General features: G+C 53.2%; 2 protein-coding genes across 2 annotated transcripts; one reads left to right on the top strand and one right to left on the bottom strand.

The window, feature by feature from the left end:
* Positions 1-926: 926 nt before the first annotated feature.
* LOC134201714 (uncharacterized) lies at positions 927-7,244 on the bottom strand. The gene is made up of 4 exons (XM_062676961.1): positions 7,180-7,244; positions 4,402-4,518; positions 2,181-2,373; positions 927-2,084 (listed from the first exon to the last, which is right to left on the bottom strand). The coding sequence occupies exons 1-4, from the start codon at positions 7,242-7,244 to the stop codon at positions 927-929; spliced, it is 1,533 nt and encodes a 510-aa protein (XP_062532945.1).
* A 13,748-nt stretch (positions 7,245-20,992) lies between these two features.
* On the top strand, positions 20,993-21,688 carry LOC134201713 (uncharacterized). The gene has a single exon (XM_062676960.1). It carries the CDS (start codon positions 20,993-20,995, stop codon positions 21,686-21,688), a length of 696 nt encoding a protein of 231 aa, XP_062532944.1.
* Positions 21,689-21,902: the final 214 nt, after the last annotated feature.

Below are 21,902 nucleotides of genomic sequence, written 5' to 3'. Positions count from 1 at the left end.
TGTGGTGTTGACTATTATTGTGTTTAAAAAGAACAAATAAACTGTATAAACCTGTGGGAACTATCATTCAGTTTTAACACACTACGCTAACTAAAACCACACTAGAGATATATGTGTAATTACTACAATTATCTTTGATTGTTTGTATTATAGTCGTTTTAATATTTTTGTTAGGCCTAATGTGTAAAATTCTGTATGGAAAAAGAAGTAGACGCTCCCAGGCCGAAACAGAATTCTGTACTATAACGTTTTTCATCAAATTTGATAACGATTGTGATGCTGAAATCCTTGCACCACGGGGAATTCGTTTAAGAACTGGAACGTTCTTTTTTAATTCTGATTTTTTTTTCCAAAAAGGTTTATCTGATTGTGACGGAGAAGTTATAGGGTGTGAAGGACGAATTATGGTATGATTTGAGGAAGGGTTACAGGAATGAGATATTAAGTGATCATTTTTGGGTGTTTCCGACTGATATGTATTTTGAGACCACGATTTCCTTTAAAAAGCCTCACTTGGGGACATTTTGGACATTGCAAAAAATTATCCTGAGATGCAGAAGCACCCGCTAACCCTGATGAAGAAGAGCAACCGTCTAACTGAGGGCACCTATCCATACAGATCTTTTTACAATAAACATACTACACATTTAAAATAGATAAAAAAAGTAAACTTATACAAATAATATATATAGTATGCTATATTTATAGTTGTTCCTTGCTGGATGTCTTATTGTACTCTTCAATGAAACGATTTGGCTCGTATTTACAAGTATATTAAAAGATAAAAACTGAAGAACAAATAATAATGAGGTTGAATATTGTAGTAGATAATGTATGTAATCGTTAAAGATGTATATGCGTTCGCGATCGCTTGATGAAGTGAAGCTCGGTGGTGGGCGAGAATAAAAACTTGTTTGGAGGGGGATTTAGAGATCCTTAACATCCTCCGGGGCCTTGGAAGCATTTGCTTCCAATGAAGAATCTTCTGCAGTATCCAATAGAGGACAAAGATATCGAAGTCCACGCCGATAAACGCCAGTCGAAGTTTTGATTTCGGCTACTCGCACGATATTGTCCTTTCCTGGAAATAGGTTGATGACTCGACCCGTCCGCCATTGCATCGGTGGAATATTCTCGTCCTTCAGTAGAACTAAGTCACCATTCTGGATTGATCTTGCTGGTACGCGCCATTTGTGTCTTTGCTGTAATTCGTTCAAGTACTCTAGCTGCCATCGATTCCAAAAATGTTGACGAATCTGCTCCAAGTGTTGGTATCGGCTCAATCTAGAGGTACTAAGTTGCATGTAGTTAGGTGATGGCAAAGACGTCAAAGGTCTTCCAATGAGGAAGTGTCCGGGAGTCAGAGGAGCAAGGTCATCAGGAGAGGAAGATAAGGGACATAAAGGCCTGCTATTGAGTATGGCTTCGATTTGATTAAACAAAGTAGCTAATTCTTCAAATGTGCAGTGAGTGTTATCGAGAATTCTTTTCAAATGAAATTTGGCTGATTTGACTGACGCCTCCCATAGACCCCCGAAGTGTGGTGCATATGCCGGTTGAAATTTAAAATCAATCCCTTCACTAGAAAGGAATCCACCGACGCCATCAGCATGAGAGTTCACAAATTCTGTAATCTCTTTGGATGCAGATACGAAGTTTCTGCCATTATCGCAGAAAATCTCCTTCGGCTTACCTCGGCGAGAGATAAAACGACGCAACGATAATATGAATGCCTCTTTGGTGAGGTCGCTTACGGCTTCTAAATGCAAACATTTGTATCTGAGGCAGACGAAAACGCACATATAACATTTCGATATCTTACACCCTCTACCCTTCCTATCAGTTATTAAGAAAGGTCCACAAAAATCAATACCAGCACTTATAAAGGGGAAGGCAGGATCAACGCGTTGACTGGGTAATGCGCCCATCATAGGTGCAAGCATCTTAGCACTTGCCCGCCTGCATACAATGCATTGTCTCACAGTAGCACGTGCCAGATCTCTGCCCGCTATGGGCCAGACGAACTCTCTGACAGTGGACAGTAGTAACTGTGGGCCAGCATGCAGAAGACGTAAATGTTCTTGCTGGAACAATAGTTTTGTCAATTTATGCTTCGCATGTAGTAGCATAGGATGACGTTTGTCGTAAATCTGACAAGAATAATTTAAACGACCACCTACACGTAATATACCCTTATCATCAATAAACGGGCTTAAGGAAATTAAAGGATTGTTCGGACTCAGCACGCCTTTATTATCGATTGTGGCTAGTTCAGCACTAAAACTATCCTTCTGAGCTAATCTCACTAAAGTTTCAAATGAATTGATGAGCTCATCAGGCTGCAATATACCATTCTTTCTATTGAGTTTGTTTCTGCAATTTAAAACGAATCTTAAAATATATGCACAAGCTCTTTGCAATATGCGCAAATTAGAATACCTATCAAAATGTATTAATGTCTGTATCATGTTTTTAGATGTTTTCACTAAATTAATCTTTATTTCCGGCAAATCATCAGTGGGATGGCGGTGGTTAAACAATGCTGGCCACTCATTTTTCCTTTCTTTCAAGAACTTTGGGCCGTTCCACCAAAGATCCATCTGAGGAGGTGCAGACACATCCAAACCACGTGAAGCTAAATCTGCAGGATTACACGACGTTGGCACATGACGCCACTCAGAAATGTCAGTCGATTCCAAAATAGTACCTACGCTGTTTGCCACAAAGGTTTTCAGTCTATCACATCTCATACTCAACCAGGTCAGCACAATAGATGAGTCAGTCCAAAATATTTTGTGGGAAATTGCGCATCGCAATGCGCGACACACGGCACTCACCAACTGTGCGCCCAGGACGCACGCGCATAGCTCGAGTCTTGGAATAGTCATCGGATTCACAGAAGCTACTCGAGCTTTGGAACATAACAAGCGTACGCGCACGTTGCCTTGCGCGTCGTGAGATCTGAGATAAATGCATGCTGCGTAGGCAGACTGTGAAGCATCGCAGAAGCAATGCAGCTCTGTGTTAATCGACTCGGGACATAAGACATGTCTAGGAATTCGCAAGTGTTGGATTTCAGACACGCTGCAAAGAAATGATTGCCAGGCTCTGCTTATGTCGGCGGGAACAGGTTCATCCCAATCGATTTTAGTCAGCCAAAGTCTTTGTAGTATGATTTTAGGTTTAATTGTGAATAAACTCAGCAATCCAAGAGGATCGAAAACTTTAGAGAAGAACACGGACCTCCAGCACGCCTACGTGCGACTGCTGGGGTCGTACCTGGAGGGAAGATCCTTCCTTGTCGCGGTCGAGGGCGCTAAGTCGTCGGTGCGCCCAGTCACGGCCGGAGTTCCGCAGGGGAGCGTCCTGGCACCATTCCTCTACGCTCTCTATACCAACGACATTCCCACGCTCGAGGGCAACCTCGAAGCGTGGGAAGCCGACGTGAAGTTGGCGCTGTTTGCCGACGACAGCGCCTACTTCGCGTCATCCAACTTCCCCTCTGCGGCCATTTCGAGGATGCAGAGGTTATTGGACTTACTGCCCCAGTGGCTGGACCGATGGAGGGTCGCGGTCAACGTGGGGAAGACCGCGGCTATTCTCTTCGGTCCGGTCCGCACAAGAGTCGTCCCGGGACAGCTCAGTCTCCGTGGCGCTAATGTCGAGTTTAGATCCAGCGTCCGGTACTTGGGGGTCGATATCGACCGGAGTTTGAGGATGACCGCCCACGCCATGTCGGCGTTGGCGGCCGCTCGCTATGCGAGATTCCTCCTCCGGCCGGTGTTGGCCTCCAGGTTGCCGGTCAGGACTAAGCTCGGCATTTATAAGACGTATGTCCGTTCCCGTATCACGTACGCAGCTGCGGCCTGGTATCACCTCATCCCGCAGGTCATGTCAGGTGAAGTTACAGGCCCAGCAGAATCTGGCTCTTCGCACTGTTATGTATGTATATCCCTACATAGCATACAATAATGCTTACCAAACATCAATATCAGCATTTATTCCCGATGATGATTTCTAGCTAGCTTTTTAAAGCAGTTCGGGTCAGACTTTCATCGGAGTGGGACGTATACCGAGTTTTCCTCACTTTCCCTATAAATACTATAAATTTAGTCTAGGGAGTATTAAAAGTGTTTTTTAAAAAGAAGTTCCTAGTTTCAATTCTAACATTTGGTGGCAGCGGTGGGATGCGAATATCCCAGTGTCCTTAACCCAGAAGGAACTTTATATCAAGAAACCTGTGAAGTGAAATTTATAAAAGTACTAAAGTTGCATCCAGAAGTGAAAGAAAGAAGTTTCCGGACCCGAACTCATTATACCGAGATATATATACTCTCTACTCTTCAAGTTCCTGCAACACCGTGAAGCGGTATCCAATAGTCAGGAATCCTTTTGGCACACCTGACTCTCATATCCAGCACCGAATCGACGGTGATCTCCAGTTCCTGATCTAATCGTACATGGTAAGCGTATGCCATGCATCCTGAAACTATCACGAAGAGTTCCTGTAAGCTGTTCCTGTCAGTGTTATTTTCATCACCAATTAACCTTTGTAGTTTTGTGCAATTAATATTGTTCAGTGTTATAACTTTAGACGTTTAAAAAATAGAACTATATTAATTTTAATTCATAAGAGGCAGAAACTTGATCCGAGGTCGTTCTTATCAATCGTACTTAGTCTAAACAAAGCGCGCTGTAGGTATCGCCCACGTATTCCTGGCCATTGCAAATAAACTATACAACTAATATCCCGTGGGTTGGTTTCTTTATTTAATATTTTTATAAAATTAGTGTAAAATGTCAAAATCAGATTCGAAGAAAAATGTCAGAGAGCAAAGGGTTGATGAGGAGGTTGCGTTAAATGTGGTTCTGAAATTCATAAAACCTTTTAATGGTGATAGAGAAAAATTAACAGCATTTTTAAGAAACTGCGATAGCGCTATATCTTTAACATCGCCTCAGCAGGATGATATAGTTTTTAAATACATCTTAAGCCAATTAGAAGGTAAAGCCGAAAGCGCCTGTGCAATTAAAGATTTCGAGTCATGGTCATCTCTTAAAGAGTTTCTGAAAAATCAATTCGGTGAGCGGAAACATTACGCACACCTGCTCACCGACTTGCAAGATTGTAAGCAAAGAAACCAGGAGACCGTCAATCAATTCTCCCTCAGAATAGAAACCTGCCTACAAAAACTTTTAACGGAAATAACTGTTTCTAATCCGAAAAAGAGTGAAATTGCGGGTAGAATAGCAGCCCCGAGGGACCTGGGCGGGCCCCCCGGCGCGCACTCTGCGTGGCCGGGGGCTCCGTCTGTGGGGAAGTTTTGCTGGACTTCCACCGGGCGCGTCCGTAGGTGGCGGATAACGGGATCCTCTGGGAACAGTCCCACTCCCAGGGGTATCGTCCGATCTTTTTCGTTGCAAGGATTCTTAGGTGTTAGGGAGGTAGGTTAGGTGTAGGAGTAGGGTAGCCTAGTTAGGCCTTGCAACGAAAGAGATCGGATGACGCGGACCAAAACCAGCAGGGGGAGTTGCGGGCTCTCCACGCCCTTCACTCGCTGAAGGGTGTTCCTCCTGGAGACGCTCGGGCTCCCTCTCTCTTCCCCCTTCTTCCCCTTTTTATTTTTTCGGGTAACGTCCGACCCGTTTCGGACCTAACCCACGGGTGGTGGTGGGCCACTTTTGGCCTGCCCTTCGATGGAGAAGTGAGCCGGCGTTGCTTACGCATCTTCCGGCCGCTGGTCGCCATGTCCCCGGCTTCGGCTACAGGGGCACGCCCTCCAGAGGGGGGTACCGGTATACCGGCGTGGCTTCGTCGTTGTTGCTCTTTTGAGCGTCGGGCGGTGGTCTGTCGTGTTGCTCGTTGCACTCGGCGGGCCGCCGGCCAACCCGTAATCCCCACCGCGTGGGGGACGGGGGCCGCTGCCGCGAGGCACGGGGCCGCGAGGACGTAAACCTCTTTAAAAAATGCCCCAATCCTAAGTTCTGGTGCCCGGCGATGGGATGAATGGCTGGAGGGAGTCCAGTCCCAAGGGTACCAACCAGACCCCAGGGGACCGACCCCTGGTTAATCAAAAAGGAAAAATGAAAAATGGCACCTGTGAAGAACTTATTACCCCAGGAGGGTACCTCCCGCTCCGCGTGGGGAGAATCCCTCCGTGCGGTCGAGCGATCGGCCGCACGCTGCCCCACCGTTTCTGGGGGGGGGCACACACTGCCACGAGGAAGGGGGCGACAGCACGGGTCGCGTAAGGGACAAAGTCCCAACCGTGCTACTCGAGCGCTGCGAGAGTTTGATCTCGTTGCACTCGGCGCGGAGCTCCGCGAGGGGCGACGCGTCTAGTGGGCGGGAGACGCCAGCGCTGCTAGTGGACAGCACCCAACAGCGGACACGGCGGAAGCGGAAGTCGGCTCGACAGCCGGCATCCTCCGCTCAGTCCGACTCGTCGGAAGGAGAGCCTGCCAGCGCCAAGTACATGGCGTTGGCGGAAGGGCCGGCGGCTGCTTCGGCGCCGCCCGCCACTGACTTTGACAAGCCGTCGTCTTGCGGACTGGACGCTGCCTCTTCGGCGCAGTCCAGGGCCGCCTGCCGTGAGGCGAAAAATAAAAAGGAAAGGAAGCTAGAAGAGATTGAGCGCCTACAGAGAGCCCTGACGTTGGTGGGTCCCTCTGACCCCCTCCGATCTTGTCAGATAGTTGGCAAAATAGTTGCGACTATTGCAGCCAAATCGACTGGAGGCCTCAAGGGCACCGAAGTGTCGGCCACGAAATCGGTGGCCGCCACACTGGAGGAGAGGCTGCAGGACGTTGTGGACCGCACCACAACCGTGGAGACGGCGGGCTTGCGGCAGGAAGTGGCCCTGCTGCACACCCGCCTCGAGCAAGTATCGGCCGAGAATGGCCAACTTCAGGCGGCGAATGGGCAACTTAGAGTGGACATGGCCGAGTTGCGAACGATGGTTGCCGACCTCATTGAGCGGCAACGCAGCTCGGCCCCTGTCCTTCCTCCGCCCGAAGCAGAAGGCCTCACTGAGGTCGAGGAGCTGAGGCGGCAGCTCCTCATACAGGAAGCACGCAGCTCCAGGGTGCGAGGCCGCCCCTCGCCCATGAGGCGAAAGGCAGTGCGCCCGTGCCAGCACCCCGGAAAACAGTGGCCGTCAGAACGTATGGCGGCCCTACAAAAGGCGCGACACCTGCGGCACGCCCGGTCGCCTCGGCTGCTGTTCCGGCCAAGCCTGGACCATCGCGGAACCAACAAAATACGGGGGCACCAAAACCCGCCCCCTCAGGAGCACCAGTCACCGGCCAGCGGAAGACTAAGACGACTGCTCCTGCCCCGTCCCAGCCTGCGAAGGCGGGGCCCGGCAGGAGCCGAAATAAGAAGAAGGGGGGCGTCAACGCCGCCAAACCGGCCCCGACCCCCCAGCCCCGCCCACTGCCCCCTGCCCCGGCCAATATGGAAGAGGCCTGGACGACGGTAGTGCGGCGCGGGCCCAAAAGCCCTGGAGTATCACGGCGTCCCCGCATACCTCCGCCGACTGATCGGCTCCTACCTCGAGGGCAGGTCGATCCAGTGCATCGGACACGGTGGGGCGATGTACCGCTTCCCCGTCGAGCGCGGTGTTCCACAGGGGTCTGTCCTGGGCCCCCTGCTGTGGAACATCGGCTACGACTGGGTCCTGCGGGGCGTCATACGGGGTCCCCTCCCCGGGCTGAGCGTAATTTGTTACGCGGACGACACGTTGGTCGTGGCTCCGGGGAGGGACTACCGGGAGTCTGCCCGTCTGGCGTGCGCAGGCGTGGCACACGTCGTCACTAGGATCCGACGGTTGGGGCTCGAGGTGGCGCTCGACAAAACCCAGGCCCTGTTATTTCACGGGCCGGGACGAGCGCCGCCTCTGGGTGCCCACCTCGTGATCGGAGGCGTCCGCGTCGGGGTCGGGGTGACCGGTCTTCGGTACCTCGGCCTCGAACTGGATGGTCGGTGGAATTTCCGCGCTCACTTTGAGAAGTTGGGCCCTCGACTGATGGCGACGGCCGGCTCTTTGAGCCGGCTGCTTCCAAACGTCGGGGGTCCCGATCAGGTGGCGCGCCGCCTCTACATGGGGGTGGTGCGGTCGATGGCACTATACGGCGCGCCCGTATGGTGCCACGCCCTGACCCGCCAGAACGTCGCCGCGCTGCGACGTCCGCAGCGCGCGATCGCGGTCAGGGCGATCCGAGGATACCGCACCGTCTCCTTCGAGGCGGCGTGCTTGCTCGCTGGGGCGCCACCCTGGGACCTGGAGGCGGAGGCGCTCGCTGCCGATTACAGGTGGCGTAGCGACCTCCGATCTAGGGGGGAAGGGCGCCCCGGCGAAGGTGTAGTTCGAGCGCGGAGGCTCCAATCTCGGCGGTCCGTGCTGGAGGCGTGGTCTCGCCGCTTGGCGGACCCGTCGGCCGGCATCCGTACCGTCGAGGCGGTCCGCCCGGTTCTCGCGGACTGGGTGGGCCGCGACCGCGGATGCCTCACCTTCCGGCTGACGCAAATGTTGACCGGCCATGGATGTTTTGGCCGGTACCTTTTCAAAATAGTCGGAAGGGAACCGACGGCGCAGTGCCACCACTGCGCGGACCGCGACGAGGAAGATACAGCGGAACACACGCTGGCGCGTTGCTCTGGATTCGACGAGCAACGCGCCGCCCTCGTCGCGGTCATTGGAGAGGACCTCTCGCTGCCGCGCGTCGTGGCTACGATGCTCGGCAGCGACGCGTCCTGGAAGGCGATGCTCGACTTCTGCGAGTCCACCATCTCGCAGAAGGAGGCGGCGGAGCGAGAGAGGGAGAGCTCTTCCCTTTCCGCACCGATCCGTCGCCGTCGAGCCGGGGGCCGGAGGCGGGAATACGCCCGTACGTCCCGGCCCCTGTAGGTGGCGGCCTCCCCCCGGTGAAGGTCAAGGGGCGACCTGAGGGGGTGAGGCCGCGCGGCGCGCTACCAGCACTCTAGCGCGCTGCCGTGGAGTGAATAGAGCGACCGGTCGACGGTGTATCGCGTCCCGACCCGGCAGGCTGGTTCTGGTCCAGCGGGGTATTCCGGGACACCAGCGGCACCGTCTGGGCGGCCCGACGGGCTGCCGTACCGAGACGGCCGACGTTCCAGAGCCTTCGATTCGCCTCGAAGGCTCCGTCGGCTGGGCGTCCTTGGGGTGAGCCGCGCCGTCTGGTTGTAGTGTTGACCGTGGTAGCCCCCCTACCTCATCCGGGTTCTGACCTCGGAGGGGATCGGACGTCGGGTGTAAGAGTGCAGGGGAGTCGTTTAGTGGGTGGGCCCTAAAATCCTTGGGCCCGCGGTCTGCTCACAACACCATGCAGACCGTTGAGTCTCACATACCCCGCGCGCCCCTTTTGCGCGGGGACCTCGTAGGAGGTTCGGCCCTCTACCCGAAAAAAAAAAAAAAAAAAAGGAGGGTACCTCCCGCTCCGCGGGGGGAGAATCCCTCCGTTCGGTCGAGCAATCGGCCGCACGCTGCCCCACCGTTTCTGGGGGGGGCAAACACTGCCACGATGTAGGAGGCGACAGCACGGGTCGCGTAAGGGACAGAGTCCCCACCGTGCTCCTTGAGCGCTGCGACAGCCTCATCTCGCTGCACTCGGCGCGAAGCTCCGCGAGGGGCGACGCGTCCAGTGGGCGGGAGACGCCGGTGCTCCTCGTCGATAGCGCTCGACAGCGGACTCGGCGGAAGCGGAAGTCGGCTCGACAGCCGGCGTCCTCCGCTCCGTCTGACTCCTCGGAGGGTGAGCCCGCCAGCGCCAAATATATGGCGATGGCGGAAGGGCCAGCGGCTGCTGCGGCACCGCTCGCCACCGAACGTGACACATTGTCATCACGCGGACTGGCTGCTGCCTCCTCGGCGCAGTCTAGGGCCACCTGCCGTGAAGTGAGAGAGGTTGAGCGCCTAGAGCGCTCCCTAATGGAGATGGGTCCCTCTGACCCCCTCCGAACCACAACCGCGGAGAGGGCGGGCTTGCGGCGGAAACTAGATCTGCACGCCCGCTTTGAGCAGATTGCTGCAGAAAACAGCCGGCTTCGGGCCGAGAATGGACAGCTGCGTGTCGACATGGCCGAGATGCGTACGATGTTTGCCGACCTCATCGAGCGGCAACGCAGCTCGGCCCCTGTCCCTCCTCTGCCCGAAGCCGAAGACCCCAATGAGGTCGAGGAGCTAAGGCGGCGGCTCGTCATGCTGAAGGCGAGGAGCTCCACAGTGGAGCGCGCGAGACCGCCCCTCGCCCATGAGCTGAAGAACGGTCCCCCTGTACCGGCGCCTCGCAGGATTGCAAGGGCCGTGAACACGTATGGCGGACCGAAATTATACGTGACACCCGCGACACGTCCTGCCGCTGCTGTCCCAGCAAGGCAGCTCCAGACAACGGGGGCACCAAAACCCTCCCCCTCAAGGCCTACCGGCCAGTCTAAGACCCAGGAGGCGGCTCCTGTCCCGTCCCAGCCTGCGAAGGCAGGGCCCGGCAGGAGCCGTAACAAAAAGAAAGGGGGCGTCAACTCCGCCAAATTGGCACCAACCCCCCAGCACCGCCCACTGCCCCCGGCCCCGGCAAATATGAACGAGGCCTGGACGGAGTTAGTGCGGCGCAGGCCCAAGAAGGTGGCGGCACCTGCTGCGCCGCGCCCCAAGCCTACCCCTGCGGCCACTGCTCCCCGTCAAGAGGGTCGAGTAGAGCCAAGGGGCCGAAATGGACGGAGGAAACCGCGTGCCCCGCGGTCGGCTGCAGTAGTAGTGGAGCTGCTGAAGTGGCCTAAGAAAAGGGCATTACCTACCACGAGGTGATGACCCGGGCGCGCGGTGGTGTCAACGTAGACGCCCTCGGCGTGGAGGGTGGCCTGAAGGTCCGGCAGACGGCCAACGGGGCCCGCCTGTTAGAATGCCCCGGCGCCAATTCCAGCGCCGCGGCGGAAAAACTGGCAGTCCGCCTGCGGGAGATCCTGCCGGACCCCGAGGTGGTACGCATCGCGCGGCCCGTGAAGATGGGAGAAGTAAAAATCACGGGCCTCGACGAGTGCGCAACCAAGGAGGAGGTCGCTGCGGCCATAGCGTCCCCTCGCCGACGCCCTCGCCGACGTCAAAGTCGGGGAGCTCCGGGAAACATATTCCGGTACTCGGACGGCGTGGGCGCGTTGCCCGGTAGCAACGGCGAACCTCCTGGCCACCCCTCCACAGGGTCGGCCTTTCGACAGCCCAGGAAGGCTGCGCGTGGGCTGGGTAATGGCCCACGTGCAGCTGCAGGACGCCAGGCCGTGGCGTTGTCTTCGGTGCTTCGGCACCGGCCACGGTCTCGCCAAGTGCCCCTCGACCGTGGACCGCAGCGACCTTTGTTTCCGCTGCGGCCAACCGGGGCACAAGGCTGCCTCCTGCACAACAGCCGCGCCGCACTGCGTCTTGTGCGACGCGGCCAAGCGGAAGGCCGACCACCGGGCCGGGGGCCCGGCGTGTAAGTCCGCTCCCTCCTCTACCAAAACGAGGAGGGGCGGTAAGAAAAACAAGAAGAGGAAAGAGCAGGCTGCAATAAGGGCAGCCAGCGAGTCAGTTCCCGCCGCGGCAGTTATCGAGCCGGAGGGCGGGACAGACGAGGGAGCGATGGACGTAGCCCCATAATGGGTTGCGTCCATCGCTCGCTCCAGTGTAATTTGAACCACTCCGCCAGGGCACAGGATCTCCTCGTCCACACCATGGCGGAGTGGTCAATCGACGTTGTTGTCGCCGCGGAGCCGTACTTCGTCCCCACCGACCAGGACTGCTGGATCGGGGACGTCGACGGCTCCGTGGCCATGCTAATAAGACAATCCGCGGCGTTACCCCCCTTGGATATGGTGGCCAGGGGATCCGGGTACATCGCGGCTAGGATCGACGGGACCGTCGTGATCGGGGCGTACTTTTCTCCGAACAGGAGCCTCGCCGAATTCGAACAGTTCTTGGGCGAGCTCGAAGCGCTTTTACACCGCTTCGGGTCCCGCCCTGTCATCGTCGCGGGGGACTTCAATGCCAAATGTACGGCTTGGGGCTCCCCCCGCACGGATGCGCGAGGCGAGGCCCTTTCGGAGTGGGCGATCGCGACCAGCCTCTTTCTCATAAACAGAGGTTCGGTCGCGACTTGCGTGCGGTGGAACGGGCAGTCTCATGTGGACGTGACGTTCGCGTCCACGTCCGTCGCATGCCGAACCCGCGGCTGGCGCGTACTCGAGGGGGCGGAGACGTTCTCGGATCATAGATACTTCCGATTCGAGCTCTCCGCCTCCTCCTTGTCGTCGTCATCCTCGGCGTCAGCTGCGGGCGCCCGCGGTGAGGAGGAGCTCCCGCAAGGTGCAGCCCGTTCGATCCCCAGATGGGCCTTGAAACGGATGGATAAGGAGTTGCTGATGGAGGCGGCCGCTGTTGCTGCGTGGGAGCCAAAACCCGCGCGACTTGCGGACGTGGATGCGGAGGTCGATTGGTTCCGAGGCACTATGGCTAGAGTTTGTGATGCCGCCATGCCCCGGGTCGGCCCCGTGCACCACGTGGGGGTGCGTTCTGGTGGTCGCCCGAGATCGCGAGACTCCGCGAGGAGTGCGTGAGGGCGCGCCGCCGGAGCGCACGCCACCGCCGCCGCCGTCGACGCGACGCTACATTCGCGGAGACAGCGGCCCGGCTGCACGCTGAATGTCGCCAAAAGCAGGCGGCGTTGCAGCTGGCCATCGGCGAGGCCAAGAGACAGAGCATGAAGACTCTCCTGGAGTCGCTCGACGATGATCCCTGGGGGCGTCCATATAAGATGGTGCGCAGGAAACTGCAACCGTGGGCGCTCCCGGTCACCGAGCGGCTTCAGCCTCGGCAGCTGCGGGAAATCGTTTCCGCACTTTTCCCGCCGGCAGCGGGGGGGAGCTTTGAACCCCCCCAGATGGACGCAATGTGCGGCACGCTGCCGCGTCGCCCAAGCGTTCCCGCTGCTGAGGTGCCCCCTCCTCCTATCACGGGGGCAGAGATCCATGCGGCCGTGTCCAAAATGAGAGCGAAGGACGCGGCCCCTGGCCCTGACGGCGTTCACGGCCGGGTCTGGAACTTGGCCTTCGAGGCCCTAGGGGACCGGCTCGGGGGGCTTTTTGAAGCGTGCCTCGAGTCGGGACGGTTCCCGTCGAAATGGAAGACGGGCAGACTGGTCCTGTTGAGGAAGGACGGGCGCCCCGCGGACTCACCCGCGGGCTATCACCCCATCGTGTTGCTGGACGAGGCGGGCAAAATGTTGGAAAGGATCGTGGCTGCCCGCATCGTCCGGCACCTGACCGGGACGGGTCCCGATCTTTCGGCGGAACAGTACGGCTTCAGAGAGGGCCGCTCAACTATCGACGCGATTTTGCGCGTGCGTGCCCTCTCTGATGAGGCCGTAACCCGAGGCGGGGTGGCAATGGCGGTGTCCTTGGACATAAGGAACGCATTCAACACCCTGCCCTGGTCGGTGATCGCGGGGGCGCTGGAGTATCACGGCGTCCCCGCGTACCTCCGCCGGTTGATCGGCTCCTATCTCGAGGACAGGTCGATCGTATGCGTCGGACACGGTGGGGCGGTCTACCGCTTTCCGTCGAGCGCGGTGTTCCGCAGGGGTCTGTCCTGGGCCCCCTGCTGTGGAACATCGACTACGACTGGGTCCTGCGGGGCGCCCTATGGGGTTCCCTCCCCGGGCTAAGTGTCGTCTGCTATGCTGACGACACGCTGGTCGTAGCCCCGGGGAGGGACTACCGGGAGTCTGCCCGTCTGGCTTGCGCAGGTGTGGCAAACGTCGTCGCAAGGATCCGACGGTTGGGGCTCGAGGTGGCGCTCGAAAAAACCCAGGCCCTCTTATTTCACGGGCCGGGACGGGCGCCGCCTGCGGATGCCCACCTCGTGATCGGAGGCGTTCGCATCGGGGTCGGGGTGACCGGTCTCAGGTACCTCGTCCTCGAACTGGATGGTCGTTGGAGCGTCCGCGCTCACTTTAAGAAATTGGGCCCTCGGCTGATGGCAACGGCCGGCTCTTTGAGCCGGCTCCTTCCAAACGTCGGGGGTCCCGATGAGGCGGCGCGCCGCCTATACATGGGGGTGGTGCGGTCGATGGCACTATACGGTGCTCCGGTATGGTGCCAGGCCCTGACCCGCAAGAACATCGCCGCGCTGCGACGTCCGCAGCGCGCGATCGCGGTCAGGGCCATCCGAGGATACCGCACCGTGTCCTTCGAGGCGGCGTGCTTGCTCGCCGGGGCGCCACCCTGGGACCTGGAGGCGGAGGCGCTCGCTGCTGATTACAGGTGGCGTAGCGACCTCCGCTCTAGGGGGGAAGGGCGCCCCGGCGAAGGTGTAGTTCGAGCGCGGAGGCTCCAATCTCGGCGGTCCGTGCTGGAGGCGTGGTCTCGCCGCTTGGCGGACCCGTCGGCCGGCATCCGTACCGTCGAGGCGGTCCGCCCGGTTCTCGTGGACTGGGTGGGCCGCGACCGCGGATGCCTCACCTTCCGGCTGACGCAGATGTTGACCGGCCATGGGTGTTTTGGCCGGTACCTCTTCAAGATAGCCGGAAGGGAACCGACGGCGCAGTGCCACCACTGCGCGGACCGCGATGAGGAAGACACAGCGGAACATACATTGGCGCGTTGCTCTGGATTCGACGAGCAACGCGCCGCCCTCGTCGCGGTCATAGGAGAGGACCTCTCGCTGCCGCGCGTCGTGGCTACGATGCTCGGCAGCGACGCGTCCTGGAAGGCGATGCTCGACTTCTGCGAGTCCACCATCTCGCAGAAGGAGGCGGCGGAGCGAGAGAGGGAGAGCTCTTCCCGTTCCGCACCGACCCGTCGCCGTCGAGCCGGGGGCCGGAGGCGGGAATACGCCCGTACGTCCCGGCCCCTGTAGGTAGCGGCCTCCCCCCGGTGAAGGTCAAGGGGTGACCTGAGGGGGTGAGGCCGCGCGGCGCGCTACCAGCACTCTAGCGCGCTGCCGTGGAGTAAATAGAGCGACCGGTCGACGGTGTATCGCGTCATGACCCGGCAGGCTGGTTCTGGTCCAGCGGGGTATCCCGGGACACCAGCGGCACCGTCCGGGCGGCCCGACGGGCTGCCGTACCGAGACGGCCGACGTTTCAGAGCCTTCGATTCGCCTCGAAGGCTCAGTCGGCTGGGCGTCCTTGGGGTGAGCCGCGCCGTCTGGTTGTAGTGTTGACCGCGGTAGCCCCCCTACCTCATCCGGGTTCTGACCTCGGAGGGGATCGGACGTCGGGTGTAAGAGTGCAGGGGAGTCGTTTAGTGGGTGGGCCCTAAAATCCTTGGGCCCGCGGTCTGCTCACAACACCATGCAGATCGTAGAGTCTCACATACACCGCGCGCCCCTTTTGCGCGGGGACCTCGTAGGAGGTTCGGCCCTCTACCCGAAAAAAAAAAAATAAAAGGGACCCCAGTAACCGTACTCGTCGAACTCGACAAAGAGGTCGACGTGCAACCTAGCCCATTCATCAGCCCGCTGAGTTTCTCGCCGGATCTTCTCAGCGGGTCGCGATTCCGATCCGGTAGTAGATTCATTCGCGAAGCAATTGCTCTTGAGTTGTTAGGTCTCCTTCGGAGGCGCTGGGGCAGCTGTTAGCAAATCCCACCCCTCCTGGCTGAGCCTTTGCTCGCCCACCTGTCCTGGTGAAACTGAAAAGGCCTTCGGGCCACCAGTAATCTCTCAATCATAAAAAAAAATAAAAAATGTTCAGTCCTTACGTGACGAGGGATACGTATTTCCTTTAAAAAATCTTAATGAATAAATAAATTGTTTCCAAGCTTTAGTTATGTCTGCAGAAACAGGAGTATCCCAATCAATTCTGCTTAGCCACAAATGTTGTAATAATATTTTTGATATTATGACTGCTGGTGACAAAAGTCCTAAGGGATCATATATTTGAGATATGATAGATAGCATTATACGCTTAGTTAAATTTAATTCGCAATTTTTTTTTTTTTTTCCATAGGCTCGGCAGGACCTTATTATTCTATGTAACACATTCATACCATTTCTCGCTTGTATGCTTCTCGCACTGACATGCCTCATACTATTTCTTTCTTTCATCCATCACCTTACTTTCTTAGCCGGGTGGGACTCCCGCTACTTTGACTATCTTTTATTTTTATCTCTTGGGGGAATAATTTAACTACGTATGTGACCGTTTATTGTAACCGTGGTGTTAGTACATTAATTTTTTGTTTAACAGTTTTCCAACATTGTCCAATACAATATAGCTACAATATTTTTCAACTTCTATTTTTTTACAGTACAGTGTTCAATTGTTATGTCTACAGCTTACTATATATTTCTTATTTTATTCACCGTTTATTGTAATCACTCTTACTTAATTCTTAAAATCTAGTTCTGTACAATTTTTGTTTCTTATTCTATTCAACAATATGTTTTTAGCTTATTTCTATGGTTCCTTCCGGTATTAATTCTTTATAAAAATGTCTTTTTAGTTACCTTTATTTGAACTTTGGGATAGTGACATTTTGACTCAGTGTATCTATGATTTTCATTGTTTCTTTGTCAATAGTATATATATACTCTAGTATATATACTTATTGTCATTTCTTGTTGCGAAATTATTTCTTTGGCTGTTTTCTATTTAGTCCTTTGTATACGTGTTCAGTGTTTGTTTGCCTGTGTTGATATATCCATATATATTTATTATATACTTTTATATCGGTGTGTGTGTGTGTGTTTATGTGTCATGTGTGTGCGTTCCACTGAGTGAATGGGTCATATGTATGCCGTGTTTGATCTTGCCAGGTAGTCCCACTTTTTGCGGGTTGGGCAATCGACACTGAAAGCGTTGTGATCCGTACTCCGCAACTTGGAGTGTAGACAATTGCAGCACTGAGGTTCGATTCCCGCGGCATAATCGGCGCATTTCTCGCGTAGGTGTGGGCCTCCACAGTGACTGCACCTGTCCACACTCTCGGTGCATAATTTGCGACCATGTCCGAAAGCGAGGCACTTCGTGCACTGAATGAGCGGAGACTGGTCCTCTACCCTGACTCTTTGCAGGTCCAGATAGAGGGCGCCAGCCTCCGTCATCCTCTGCCATACCTTCGCCCGTACCTGGATGACAACGTGGGGGGTCTTAGGATTTCTGGTCCTCTTTTTATATTTGATTATCAAGTCCATCTCCTCTTGTGATAGGCCCATGAAGATATCGGTGTTTTGGGCGTAAAGGGCCTTTATCATTTCATCGTCGTCGTTGTCTATAAATACGTCTTTAAGGACGACGAGTGGGTCCTTGTTCTTCATGGGCTTTACGATTAACCCCTCGCCGTGGCTTTCTATTCTCTCTCTCACCTTTTCCAGTTCAATTTCCGTGTCGCGCTATTCTTGGCCTTTCTTACTTTATTTACCTTGAGGCCAGTACCCCCAGCGTCAACCGCCTTCTTTACTCTCGCGAGTACCTCTTCGGCAGTCTCTTGATCGTCTTCAAAGGTTACCGCCATCTAATAAAGCGCCGGACGACGCCCGGGCTTGGCTGCTGCGGCGTTGGCATACGTTTTGGGGATCGTGCTACTCTCAGATATCAACCCTTTTGCAATATCGCTTATTTGCATTTGGCTTCGGCAACATCTCCGGCGACAGTGCCAACCAGATCTTCGAGACGAGCTTGCGTCCGTCCCACGACCCCCTCGGTCGATTTGCCTATTGCAACCTTGGCCTCCTCAAATCTGTTGTAAACGTATTCCACGATGTTAGCGCCTCGATCGTCGTTTGTTGAGTTAAGCTCCGCTACTTCTTTCTTCAGGTTGGCTTCCGTTTGGCTAATCCGCGTGGTTATTGCGTTTTCCATCTCTGCCAGTTTTTCCAGCAGTTTTTGTTCTTTGTCAGAAAATAAAGCTGCTGTCTGTGTACTAGTCTCGGGCGCTGCTGCTTCCAGAGTCTTCATCCGCTTACTCAACTCAAAAAGCATGCGGATACATCTGTCCGATTGTACCTCCAGGAAGGACTTGATGTCCCGTCTCATCTGAGGGTACTGCTGAACCTTTGAGGGTATATCCTCAAATGTCTTCATTACTTCCAGGAGTAGTTTGTCGCTCGGTATCTCAGCGTAGTTCTGCTGCTGCCTTCTGTACAGGTCCATATTATCAAGCGACCTTCTTTTCGTTTCCGGTCTCTTGATAAAAGTCCTGGCAGCTTCCGATACTGCCGCAGGTGAAGTAGCGGGGCTGGGAGTAGTACATTTTTTGACAGCGCCAGTTGTTGTTGGTGTACGAAACTTTGTGTGTGTGTGTGTGTGAGAGAGAGAGAGAGTGCGATGTAGTGTGTAGTGCGAGTAACGGGGAAAGTTGTCAAGTGTATAGAATGTTTGTCTGGCCCTGTATAGGGGGGTCAGTGTTAAAGTGTAAATACAGTACAACTAAGATTAATATAAGAACTAATAAAAGAAAAATATTTTTAGTCAAGGTCTAGGTAGATTTCTAAATCTACCTAAGTCTATACTACAATTTTGTGTTGTACCTTACCCGTTTTAAATCGTATCGTAAATCGTAGTCTATTCAATAACAACAACACTGCCAGATGTATCGGGTAAAATTGTTTATTAAATTTTTGAGTTTAGGTCTATTTTTCTACTAAAAACGGAGCTTTTCCAAAAATTTAAAAACGTGGAGGGTGGTTTTTAACCATGCTCTATCCACTCCTTACAACAAGATAAAATAAAGTTTTTAAGTAGCAAAAACTTTGTCAAAATTGTTTACGCGCAAATCATTCAGTCAAAGACTGTTGGTTAGGTCCCTGTAAGAAGTGTAATAAAAAACACAACAGTCTAATTCACCGTGATGACAATAGTGACGACGTCGGCTCAACCGTATCGCCGGCGCCGCAGCTTGAGTCGAGCCCACACACTGGCGGCACAGCTTCACTACACTCGCACACACATCACGGTGACATTACCACATCAGCACATCCAACACTACCTACTGTGTTGTTGTCAACGGCATTAGTCGAAATCGCAGACAACAACAACAAATATCACACAATTCGTGCACTTCTCGATAACGGAAGTCAGCATTGCTTTATCTCGCAGTCATTATGTAATCAATTAAACATTCCATTGATACAATCCTCTATTAAAATCACAGGTGTGGGTAACTCCGTAACCCAGTCCACCCAATCATGCGATGTTCAGATGCGAGCTAAAACTAATAATTATAATACGCGCTTAACTTGTATAGTTTTACCTCGTATCACTGCTCAGATACCATCGTTAACACATACACACATCAACAACATTCAAATTCCACACAACATCACGCTAGCTGATCCAGATTTTCATTCACCCGCTGATATAGACTTATTAATCGGCGCAGATAAGTTTTGGGAACTTTTAAACGACGGATTAATTCGCTTAAAACATGGTCCGTATTTACAAAACACTAAACTCGGATGGATTATTTCCGGCTCATTTTATAATAAGAAATATTCAAATTCAACGAATAAAGTTCATTATGATAGTTCACAAAACATATACACAATTAAAAACCTTTCGGGAGCTGGAATAAATTCATCCAATTCATAACAAATATACAAAAGAGGAACGCGCATGCGAAACTTTATTCTAAACCACAACAAAACGCGACGATTCGGGTCGTTTTTCCGTGCGCATTCCTTTACAAGAATCAGCTGATGCGCTCGGCGATACATTCATTATCGCTGAGAACCGATTCCATGCACTCGAGCGCAAGCTAGAACGTAGTGCGGCTAACTATAAACAAATGCATATCGATTTCGTGAATGACTACATAAGCAGACACTTTAATTATATTACTTTATATTACTTTAATACACAACGTCACATTATTTTCTACCACACCACGGTGTGTTACGAGAACACAGTACGACTACTAAGCTTCGAGGTGTATTTGATGCGAGTGTCAAATCAAGCTCAGGTAAGTCGCTTAACAATATATAACCCGATCAACAAGACTATACGCTAAAATATTTCAATCCTTCAGATTGATGTTTTCTAAAATTTTTTTTTGGACTTATTCGACTATTGTTATGGGTTGGCTTCGTATGTCACCTAGATCATTAAAACACATACCTACAACCAGAATCATTGACCACAATGATCTACCAGAATTACAATCTGACGCGACGGCAATGGTCTGTCAGTCAAACGCAGTCATTTATTGAATTTGAACGTTTTTCTTCATATAATCGATTACGGCGTGCTATTGCGTATATGTTAAGATTTGTTCATAACATTTGTACAAAATCAAAATCACAGCGGAAGTCCGGCGCGCTTTTGACGGATGAATTAGACAATGCGACTCGTTTTGGCACGAGTGGTTCAACAACAATCGTTTCCGATCATGTATGATGCACTAGTAAACAACTTACCTCTGAAACCTACGCGTAATACCTATATCATTCTTAAACATATTTTTGGACAGTGATAAAATCATTAAGTCATCAGGCAGATTAAGTAATTCAGGACTTTCTCATTTGACAAAAAATATGCATACAGCATGAACATAAACAGCTACTCCACGCGGGGCCCCAGCTGCTACTGGCTTCAATCCGTGACAGCTGGTGGCCGCTGAGAGGTCGCGATCTCGCTCGTTACACCGTACATACCTGTGTTATCTATACGCGCATAACTGGAAAACTTCTTTTTCAATTCAAATGGGTAACTTACCAAAAGAGAGACTTGAAATAGAACCATCGGGGTCAGGTTTTCCATTTTTTTAGATGTGGAGTAGATTATGCGGGGCCAATGTTTATACTCAACCGCAAAGGAAGAGGTGCTAAATTAAAAAAAATGTTACATTATTTTAATCGTTTGTTTTCTCACTCGCTCGGTATATTTGGATTTGGTCACATCATTAACGACTCAAGCGTACATACTTGCACTTAAAAGGTTCATTTCTAGACGTGGGAAACCATTTCAAATTTTCTCGGACAACGCTAAAACTTTTGTAGGTGCTATGAAGGAATTTTCACAATTCATGACGGAAAATTCCGAAGAAATTGTCTCGCTAGCAGCCAAGGACAACATTAATTTGTCTTTTATACCGCCTTATTCGCCTCATTTTGGTGGTTTATGGGAGGCGGGAGTGAAGTATTGTAAGCATCACCTACGACGAGTTGTAGGTAATTCACACTTAACTTACGAGGAATTCAGCACGGTATTAGCACAGATAGAAGCCGTCCTGAATTCCCGTCCTATACACCCAATGTCCGCAGATCCAAACGATCTTCGTCCACTCAGCCCTGTTCATTTCCTCATCGGCCGACCGTTGACCGAACCAGCCTGCAGCGACCTCACGACGACGGCATCACACCGACTGACGCGCTATGATCGAGTGGAACAAATCCGACAACAATTTTGGCAGAGGTGGTCTAAGGAGTACATATCCGAATTGCAGACGAGAACTAAGTGGAAAACGGACAAGGAAGACATCGTACCGAATACCCTGGTTCTAATCAAAGAAGACAACCTGCCGCCACTCAAATGGCGTCTTGGACGAGTGCAGCAAACATTTCCTGGCAAGGACGGCATATCCCGAGTATCTAACCTCAAAACGGCGACTGGGATTGTACAGCGGGCATACTCAAAAATCTGCCCACTCTTACATAATGCAGAGGACTACAACGAGAGTCTCACAACACACATATCGTAATCAGCATCCTGTATTTACTTCATTGGAAGCTGGAGCTTCCAAGGCGGGGGCCATATGTTTACGCATCAACTCCTCTTTCGCGAAGTCGGGAAAGACGGAGGCAGCGCGGCGCGGGAGGGGGCGGCAAACCGGCGCACCGGCGAGCTCCGCAACGCGTAGAAAACACAACCATCTTCACTTCTGAACGGGACTCAACAGCTACAAGACGCGCAAT

This window comes from Bombyx mori, chromosome W (genome assembly GCF_030269925.1).
Source record: "Bombyx mori chromosome W, ASM3026992v2".
Lineage (NCBI taxonomy): Eukaryota > Metazoa > Arthropoda > Insecta > Lepidoptera > Bombycidae > Bombyx > Bombyx mori.
Note: the sequence above shows the minus strand (reverse complement) of the source record. Positions and strands in the feature narration are given on the sequence as shown.

Excerpts from the sequence above, each read along its gene's own strand:
- LOC134201714 (XM_062676961.1), bottom strand. The coding sequence starts at position 7,244 with ATGGTCCAGGCTTGGCCGGAACAGCAGCCGAGGCGACCGGGCGTGCCG. Across the intron at positions 4,519-7,179 it reads CCGCAGGTGTCGCGCCTTTT|GAACAGCTTACAGGAACTCT; the intron begins GTAGGGCCGCCA and ends TAACACTGACAG. Across the intron at positions 2,085-2,180 it reads ATGATAAGGGTATATTACGT|CAAGAACATTTACGTCTTCT; the intron begins GTAGGTGGTCGT and ends CTATTGTTCCAG.
- LOC134201713 (XM_062676960.1), top strand. The coding sequence starts at position 20,993 with ATGAAGGAATTTTCACAATTCATGACGGAAAATTCCGAAGAAATTGTC.